This window comes from Propithecus coquereli, unplaced genomic scaffold (genome assembly GCF_000956105.1).
Source record: "Propithecus coquereli isolate 6110/MARCELLA unplaced genomic scaffold, Pcoq_1.0 Scaffold63, whole genome shotgun sequence".
Lineage (NCBI taxonomy): Eukaryota > Metazoa > Chordata > Mammalia > Primates > Indriidae > Propithecus > Propithecus coquereli.
The window spans coordinates 4,414,857-4,425,104 of record NW_012152285.1 but is presented as its reverse complement, the minus strand read 5'-3'; the positions used below and the strand labels follow the sequence as shown (position 1 = coordinate 4,425,104).

General features: G+C 39.4%; 1 protein-coding gene across 1 annotated transcript in view; it reads right to left on the bottom strand.

Moving 5' to 3' along the window:
• LIPM (lipase, family member M) overlaps positions 1–9,996 on the bottom strand; it is a 15,574-nt gene extending 5,578 nt beyond the window's left edge. The window contains exons 1-4 of the mRNA XM_012659699.1: positions 9,676–9,996; positions 5,683–5,797; positions 1,114–1,312; positions 186–295 (exon numbers count right to left, since the gene is read on the bottom strand). Of these exons, the coding sequence (XP_012515153.1) occupies positions 186–295; positions 1,114–1,312; positions 5,683–5,797; positions 9,676–9,822 (571 nt within the window). The 5' untranslated portion in view covers positions 9,823–9,996. The remainder of the gene's footprint in view (positions 1–185; positions 296–1,113; positions 1,313–5,682; positions 5,798–9,675) is intronic.
• Positions 9,997–10,248: the final 252 nt, after the last annotated feature.

Sequence of the window (10,248 nt, the reverse complement as noted above, 5' to 3'; positions counted from 1 at the left end):
GAGAGAGAGAGAGAGAGAGAGAGAGATAACTATTATATGTGCTAAACACTTTGCTGGGGACCTTTATGCTTCTGAAGATGATAAAATCGGATCTGAGAAGTGCAAGGTGACTGATTCCAGGCATAGCTCGTACCATATAATCACATTTCTTCTGAGTGTACAAACCTGCTTTTCTTTGAACCTACCCATGGTAGTGCCCTGTGAATAGCCGATATAATAGATCTTTTCCTGGTCCGTTTTCTGCAAAATAAAGTTTATCACTGCAGGAAGGTCAAACCTAGCCATCTCATCATAACTACAAGAGGAAAAGACAAAGTTATATGAAAAATTTATGATTAGAAACAAACAGAAGCACCCCAAAGTTTACAAACCATCCCCGAGTTGTCGGCCCTGATAGCTTGTTACTGTGCCCCTCATAACGCTCAGAGTGGACTCGTTTCAAATCTGTGATGTGTGGGTGTCTCTGGCATCACAGGCTGTCAGCAAACCTGTTTTCTCCAGATGTTATCATAGAGCGATAATCATCTTCAGTGAATATTTACTGGGACATGACCCATCTCCCAGTGGAGGTGTCCTATTATACTATTAGCAGAACAGCAAAGGGCCGTTCAGATTCATTTGTAGGCAAAGTATTAACGATGCTGCAGGGAACCTTCTCTGATGGGCACAAAGAGCAGGTTGAATGTCAATAGATAATTTAAGCGAAACATTAAAAATCTTTTGTAAGAGCATGAGAGATGTGTTAGTCAAATTGATAGTCCCTAAAGCTTAATAGTTTCCCTTATTTTATTTTTTTTAATGCTGCCTGATCTCGCCTCCTTCTGGAGTACTATTGCCCACCTACAAGGAAATGGACCTACCCTTCTCTCATTCCAGTCTCAATCACCTGACACCAACAACATTCTCATGCCATTAGCCAGACCTAACCTTCTACTTAGGGAACCCAATATTCCCCCCACTTTCCCAGAAGAATCACTAGTTAATTAAGGATATCATGTTAGGATATTGGTGATGCAACCGAAATAAATTAACCCAATACTAGAAGCTGTAGTTTTTTACCCAGTTTTCCAAAAGACATCCACGTCTACCTTCACTCTCAAGATTCTCACATACCTGAAAGCCCAGAACTCATCTTGGTCTATAGAGAGGGTCTTGTGTTTCCGAGACCAGGTGTTTCCCCTGCTGTTACCCATCCACACGTCAAAACCAGCATCTGCCAGAATGAAGCCCAGGCTATTGTTGGGCAGGTTGGAAATCCAGTTGCTGGCATCTCCAACTAGGCCGTGCTGTAGTAACACCACAGGCCTGGGACCTGCAAAAAAGAAAATTTCGACAGCGTGAAATGTTCTCTACCTTTCTTGCTATCCACCAATGTATAAGGGCTTTCAAGTCAGACAAACCTATGTTCAAATCTTGATTCAGTTTTGATTCAGTTTACTTGCTAGTTTGATTATTGTGGCCAATTACTTAATCTTTTTGTGTCTTGATTTCCTCATCAGTAAAATGGGATTTTTGTTATGATTAAATAAAATAGAGCCCAAAGAACAGGTGGCACAATGCCTGACACAGTCTATAATCTTCCAATGTTGTTTTTGTGTAATTATTATTATTGGACTTCTATGAGCTTTTCAGAAAATATTGAAAGTGCCCCAGGAGACAGTATAGTAGAATGATTAAGATATTTATACCATATATAATGGTCTAATGATTAAGAGACCTTCATGTCAAAAGGACCTATAAGCCAGCTTGAGGGAGCTTCCACTGTTCAAATACAGGAAAATTTAAGCATCAAAATAAAAAAATGACAGTAATGAATTATATGCCATTGAATAAATCAAGAATGCTTAAGTCCATATAGATATCAATAAATAAATGAACAAATAAACAATTAGGAGAGAAGGAAAAGCTCTTATTTACAGCATAATGCCAATTAATATATATGAAAATTGATTTACAATATAATGCTAATTAATAAATACAGAGGGATTAAAATTACCAGTGAATGCTAAAATCAGTGGATAAAAGTTAAAAGACAAATGGGATATTTACATAGCTTGAAATTATTAATTACGAAGGGAAAAATACTAACTTTAGAAAAACCTGGCAGATACCACCTAACAAAGTTATCAAAGTTAATGTCACCAATATTGGAATAAAGCAACGTCATATGCTTCATAATAAGATGCATCAATTAAGGACACAATTTCACTTATGTGTTATACCTGCCCAAAGTGTGTAACCTGAATCATGCCATGAAGAAACATCAGACAAATAAATTTACATACCTGTTCAAGACGCTTCGAAAACGTCAAGGTCAAAAAAGACAAAGAAAACCTTAGGAATTGTTTGTTTCTAAAGGAGACAGATATGACAACCACATGCCGTATATGATCCTGTATTAGATTATTGACCGGAGGGAGGAAAAAGAGGACTTTGGTATAACTGACAAAATTTGAGTATGGATTATAGATTAGATACTAATATCTATTAGTGTTCATTTCCTGATTTTGATAAATGTATTTACAGAAGAGACTATCATTATTTTCAGGAAACACCCACTGAAGTATTTAGGGGTAAATGGGCATGATGTCTCAAACCTACTGTCAAAGGTTTTGGAAAGAGTAATGACATAACACATAAGAGGTGGATGAGAGGGACAGAGAATGATAAAAATAAATGGGGACAAAATGTGAACAATTGGTAAGTCGAGTGAAGGGTATATGGCAGTTCCTTGTACTATTCCCAGAACTTTTCTGTAAGTTTGAAATTATATCAAAATAAAGAGTTATAAAAATATCAGTAGGGAATAAATGAGGATTAAGAGCTTTAAAATTCTAATATGTTAAATAAATTAAAGTTTGTACATCATTTTTACATTGGCAAATACGACTGAAAGATTAATAAAATGCTGCACTATTAGGAGGAAAAAAAAGTATCATGCCCTTGTTAGGACTTGTGAAAATGAAATCACATTGTGAATGCAATGTTCACACCACAGTACCCGGCTTAGAAAAAGGCTGTAGTAAAAACAGCTTTATTGCTGCTGTCATTGTTATTGCTATAACTCTTTAGAGCAAGTGACTCTCTAAGCTTCAGTGTCCTCGTTAGCAAAGGAGGATACAGTTGCCCACCTCAGGGGTTTGGGGGGTCAAATGTCATACTGTGCGTTAAGAACTCAGCATGCTGCCTGACCTCTTATCAGATGGGGAGCTCTTGTCACTATTGCTATAAAGGGGAACGCAATCCGTACGCAGTCTCCCTGCAGGACAAAAGCCTTTCTACGGTAAACTCATGCAGCATCTGGACAGCCTTCATGAGTTCCACCTGCCTCATTTTATCTCTCTGGGGAGAGAATGCGTAGGTCACTAAGGACTACGAATGCAGGGCCAGGAGAAAAGAACTCGGTGTTATTTTAGGTTTTCCTTGATGTCTGGTCATTTAGTTCATCCTCTTAGCTGTCAGGGAGGTGACCTCATTTGTGTTAACACAGGGTGATCAAAGCAAGGTGATCAGTGCTCCCCTGGGAGTCTTCAGGACATTTCCTGTGGTTGGGGTCAGCTTCGCCCTAATTAGCAGCACATTTTGTACTTGCAGGTCACCTAGTGAGAAGGCTGGCTCATTTGTATCATTTCAAACATGCCTGACATCCCTGGCCTTCTGTATAAATTACAGCCAGCAGGTGTGTGTGTAAGGGCTACACTTTGAAAAGCTGTCACGTCTGAGGATGTTCCAGGCTATGTTTCTCTCCTGATGTAAATATTTGAAGCCAACTATGATCATTTGATAAAGATACAGAGGCTTTTATCACAAGCTTTAAGCTTTTCATTAAACATTTTTCAGTTGTTTTCAGTATGAATTTCATTGGCTTTCTATTGGAAGAGATAGTGAAAAATCTTTTTTCCTGATATATGGGGAGAGGGCATCCTTGGAGGGACCAGTGGCAGCTGCAACAACAACATCAGCCACTAGAGGGGAGTATTCTGCACCGACCAGAGCTAAAAGTCCGATTCCTTGAACCTGGAACTCCTGAGCAACGAGTGAACAATCTGAGTCAACAGGATGTGAGGAAACAAACTGTCCACGAACAGGGACTGCAGGCGACCCTCACACTTAGAAACTGCTGCAGTCACTCGACTGCTGTGCCTGCCTAGGCTTTGTGGAGCTTTGTGAAAAGTTTTGTGTACCAGGCGATTCATTTATTTATACGAAATTTATCCACTCATTCCACAAGTATTTATTAGCACCTAGAATGTACTTGGCACTTTAATCACTGGATACGGCCTTGAAAAAAATAAACTCTCCTTTCACTGAGTTTACACTCTGGTTGTTGGGAGATGGACAATAAACAAGCAAACATCTATTGCAGTAGGTGGTGTTAAGTGCTATATGGAAAAGTAAGCGGGGTAAGGGGCTTGCTATTTTGAATAGGGTTGCCAGGGAAGGACTCTCTGATAAAGGAGGCCTGAAAGGAGGGGCAGGGCAAGCTGCATAGACAGCAGGTGAAATAGTGGTCCACAGAGAGAGCTGTAAGTTCAGAGGCACTGAGAGGGGAGCATGCTGGACATACATGAGGCACAGCTGTGCAGCTAGTGCGGAAAGAAAACAAAAAAAGCTTTTTTTCAAAAAGCTATACGAGTACACGTTGAGTAAAATAGAAGGCTAAAACTTCTTTATTCCAAAGCCCAGTAGCATTTGCCCAGTATTTTCTGATCCTAGTTAGGATCGTGGGCTGTAGTGGCAGACAGATTTGCATACAGGTTGTGTAACCTACTAGCAAATACTGGCACAGACTTTCTGGCAAAGTTACTTAGCCTCTGTGAGCAGCAGTCTCTTAGGGTTATTGTGAAAATTAAATGGGATTGGCTGTTCTCCTACACAGGGAGAACTAGCCTCTACTCTGTGGAGTAGATTAAATAAATAAATGGGACTAATGCAAATAAAGCACTTAGCATTGTGCCTGGCATATAGAAAGAACATAAGAAGTTATTTTACCTGTATACATGACAGATAATGTATTTGCTGCTATAAACATAAAGCTGGAGTATTAAAGGAATAAAGCAAAAGAGAAAGGGGAGATGGGCGTGCTTTAGTAATGAAGATGAATTTTTAAAAAATTCAGCAATAGCTAAAAATCTCATATACAAAAAAAATGGAATTATATGAACTATGGAAATGTATTCAAAATTTAAAATGTACATACAGAACCTGGTTCTTAAAAAGCCCTTAGTGAAAAGCTAAGCAATATCTTAAATGTCTAAAGTGCTCTTTGGATGAGGAATACAGTGTATGGGGTCGGCGCCAGGTGCCATATTGAAGTTTGAATTCTTTGTGAACAGAAGTTTGTGTGGTCTGTTCAAGGAATAATCAGTAAATGTTCTGGAATATCTATATAAGGGGGAGTTTGGGGAATAGGTCGAGTGCTAGAAGGGGTCAAGAAATGGACTTTTCTTGAAGCTGTTGTTTTGAAAAGCAAATATTGTATGTTTACTTGAGATAATTGACAGGGTATGTTGGGGTAGGGTGGTGGTGATGGAGTTTATGGGGGAACTGACACCATCCTGTGACCAGAACAACGGACCCCAGTCTGTACCGAGAACCCAGACTGTCTTCTACACTCAATCACAAGGAAATTCTGGCTGCAGGGAAGACTGCCATGTTGGGATGAAATAGGGTGAACAATACCTGTCTTAGGTTGCACTAGGCCGCGATGGATTCTGTTAACGGAAAGGATATACCCATCTTCAGTTGTGACTTCATACTCCTCACAGGGATAGCCTTGATGTCGGATGATTTCGCTCTGTGGAAAAAGCACAATTTCTTTTTAATTGAATTATATATAGCTGTATTCTGTGATCCTTGATGCTATAAGGCATAGGCAAAAAAGTCCTTGCTTTTCTTTAGGTAATAATATTACTTTAGAAAAATCAGCCAACCCTTTCTGGCCCTCACTTTCTTTATCTTTAATATGAAGACTGGACTAGAAGGACCCTGGGCCAAAGCATCAGCATCACTAGGGTACTTGGTAGAAATGAAGATTATCAGGTTCCAACCAAATCTACTGAATCAGGAACTCTGAGGATAGGACCCAGCAATTTGTGTTTTGATAAGCTCTTTAGGGAATTCCAGTGCACTCTAATGTTTGAGAACAACTGCACCAGAACACTGATTCCATAACCTGGGTGCGCATGCAGAATCACTTAAATATACAGAATCTGGATGCACTTGAATATACAGAGTCTTGAGCCCACTTCGGGTCAGATATCAGGTGATTCTAATGCAACCAGTGGAGCACCTGTCTCAGCACAATTTACGTGAATATCTGGGCCATGTATTCCCTAAGGTTCTTTCTAGTTCTAAAACCATAGGCTCAAGAGCAGTGATTCTTAACATCTTTAGATTAAAGTTCCCTCAGTACATTTGAGGAGAACTATAAAAATGGATATGTACGTGGATGCACAAACATGCATTTGCATACAGTCTCAGGGGCTGCAGATTCCTTGTTGCCTATGTATTAATTTATGACTCTGGTATATATAATCCCTGCTCTATATACTTGTCATATGCAGAAACTCTTTAGAAAATATGAAGCTGCAGAGACCTCCTAAGCACCCTCATTGTTCTTGCCCAGTGTCATTATGCAGAGGAGAAAACTAGATCAGGAAACTACAAGAGAAGAGAAAGCCAGGTGTCAAATGCCCAGAGTAGAATATAGGGCAAAAGATCAGTCATTAAGACAAAGGCCCCGGGGTTCCACTGCTTGAGTTTTAATTCTGGCTCTAACACTGATACACAAACTAGCTGAATGATCTTGGGAAATTTAGTTAAACTGTCCCTATTTCTTAGTTTATTCATCTGTAAATTAGGAATACCAATGATTCATACACCATGGGATTGTTGCAAGGAATGTAAAAAGACAAGCACATATAACAGTAACCATAACCCCTGGCACAGAGTGGGTACTAGGAGCATTAGCTACCACTGTAATAAAAATCTAGGTTAACCAAATGTTATGAAATGCATTGTGCGTGTGGTGGGGGGAGCCTGAGCGTGCCTATGTGTGTGTATTTGTATATTGTACCATTGTATATTTAACCTTAAAGAATTTATAGACCAGTAGTCCTCATATTTTAGCATGCATCAGAATTACTCAGAGGGCTTGTTAAAATGAAAATTGCTGGGCCCCACTCAGAGTCTCTGGTGCAGTAGGTCTGGGTTGAATCCAAAGAATGGACATTTCCAAAAGGTTCCCAGGTGATGCAGATGCAGGTGATTTGGGGACTGTCCTTCAATAACCACTGTTGTAAACTATTTGGGGAGATAAGTATAGCAACGTGAGAATGGATGACATCTGACAAAGCATTTATTGATAAGATATATATAATGTGCCGAATGAGGGCTGAAGGATTGAGGGAAGGAAGGAGCAAAGGAGTTCTGAACAAGGGGAGCATGATGAATGGAACTAGTCAGGCCAGGTCTTATGGAGGAAGGAGAATTTGAACCAGGCCTTGAGGATCAAATAGGAGTTACCCAAAAGAGGTAGGGATGAGGGCATGGACATCCCAGAAGGAAAAGAACTACAGCCACAGCGAACACTGTCTACAGGTGGCAAAGGGTCAACAGACTACACATGGCAGGAGAGTTTATGCAGGATAATAGTAGGACATAAATTTGTGGACATAAATATATAGGCACGACATATTCAAAAGGGTAAAGTATTACTTATGAACTTGTAAATTTGTACAACCATTTTCGAGAGCAGTTTATTTATTTAAAACTGCTAATATTTAATTTTTAAATTTTATTACAAATTGACAAATTATAAATGTATTCAACATTTAACTTGTAATCTCATTGTCCATTTCTTAAATTTTAAGGAAAAAATCAGAGATATCCATCAAAACACACCTGTAAGGATATTTATCCCAGTATTATTTATAACAGTAAAAAATTATACTGGGGGAATATTTAAACAAATATTGTAGTGGACACTAAGAAGCTCTACCCAGATCCCCCTTTGATGAAGGACTTGTCCCATCTACTGCTCAGTGGAAGAGCCCAATTAAATGAGTTTTATTTATTTATTTTTATTTTGAAGTGTTACGAAGGGACAAATGTTTTTGGTTACAAGGATCGCTTTTGTAATGCTTGAATCAGGGTTATAAGTGTGCCCATCGCCCAGGTAGTGTTCACTATACCCATTAGGTAGGATTTCGCCCATCCCCTCCTCCTCCCTCCCCCTTCCCCCTGATTGATTTCCATTGAGTTATACTTCTCTCTATGCACATGTGTGCTCATTGGTTAGTTCCACTCTAATAGTGAGTACATGTGGTGTTTGTTTTTCCAAAGTGAGTTTTAGTCTCTAAGCTCCTGAAACCCCAAGTGTAAGGATGCTGGACACACTCAGTGGGTGGGGTCCAGGAAGATTGTCTCTGTCTGCAGCTAAAGAGATTCCCCCTATCCCTAAACTAGATGAATTTGTGTGGAACATTTCCAGGGCCAGAAGGATGGCTCCTAAGGATCTACACCAATGTGTGAACTATCTGGACAAACTGTCAAAAAACAGCCAATCATTGGAATGATCAAAAAAACCCTGGTATTTAGCACCATGCAGATTCCGAATATTTCTATGGCCTCTCAGTTTCAGAACCCATGCAAGGGAGCTTCTGTAAAAAGGGTCTTAAATCTGTGTAAATGTATATTAAAGTTGCTCTTTCTGTGAGGTATTAGATAAACCTATGTGGCATGGATGTTACTGCACACAATCATCATACTCATTTGGAGGTAAACTCTCCTCTTTCTCGCCTGGGAGGCTTTATTGCATTGCATAGTGGTTATAATTATAGGCTTTGTGTTTAGGCGAGCCTGCATTTAAATTGTAGCTCTGCCTTGTACCAGTGGTGTGGCCTTGTTTAACTTGCCCAGTCGCTTTAATGTCAGTTCCTTGATTTGAAATATGTGGATGATCATATCCATTTCATAGGGCAGTGAAGTTTAAAGAAAATAGTATGTCTGCAGCTTTTGTCACAATGCCTGCTATGGTGGCCATTACTAAAACCCAATGTAGGATTTGACAGTATGCCAAAAAAAAAAAAAAAAAATTCCCTGGGAGATCTAAAGAGATGTATTATCATTCATGCATTTTATTCATAGGAAGCCCTCTCTAGCGCTCACTCGGGCTCTTTTTATTGCCATTCAACAAAGTTACCAGTCCAGAACAGGATAAAAAGAGTGGATTAGAATGGTACAGTAGATACTCCTAGAAGTGGGTGCCCTGAAAGCAAGAAGTGAGGGCTGATATCTTGATAACATAGGAGAAAGTGAAAAAAGAATAAAAAGAACAAGACAAATTAGCAATAATCAAGTGTCTGGGGTTGGCCCAAAATACCTCAATTATTTCTCTGCTCATAGGATGACCCTGAGAGTTCAAGGAAAACATATTGTGTTTGAAGCCCAAAGGGATTAAATCATTTGTTCAAGGTAACAAAATTTGTTCCTAGGTCTGTGGATACCAAGGTTAGCATTCTTTCCAGTAAAATATGCTATTATACTTTATCACTATATTCCTCTAGTGTAAATCACTACCATGTATAAATACATAATGCAGATAATACACAGTTGCAAATATTAACATGTAAGGTACATTTCCCCAAAACATTACGGAAAATCTCAACTTACAACATTCATGAATGCTTCTGGGTCCACAGCTTTAGTTGGCAAACGTCCTGAATTCACATTGCTTTGGAACAAATATGCCACCAGAATCAGAAGCCACATCTCCATTCTGTGTGCAATAATCCACTGTCTCGACAAGATTTCTGACATGGTCCAACATCTGCACTTATGTTTTCCTGGCAATATAGTAACAAAGTCTAAAGTCAGAAGAAGAATCTGTAGGTTTAAAAACTCCTTCACATATTTGCCAGCCGCAATTCCTTCTCTAAATTCTGAAGCAAATTAAGCAAGCTTAGTTGCTAGGAATGGGAGAACACAAAGGAGGCTGGAAACATTGCCTGGGATGTCCCAATGCCATCTGGCCCCTCCTGTTCCTCTCTCACACAACTTGTAGTCACCAGTCCTTCAACTTCTAGCTATGTAGAACTTTCTCTGATGCAACCTGGAGTTTCATGCATGTGATACAGCCCATAAAACCTCTGTTCTTGAGCACCAGGGAATAAGGACTATGGGGAACATCTTTCCTTCCATTCCTTGTTTTTATCTTTCTTTGAAAGATAGCAAGATTATGGCATC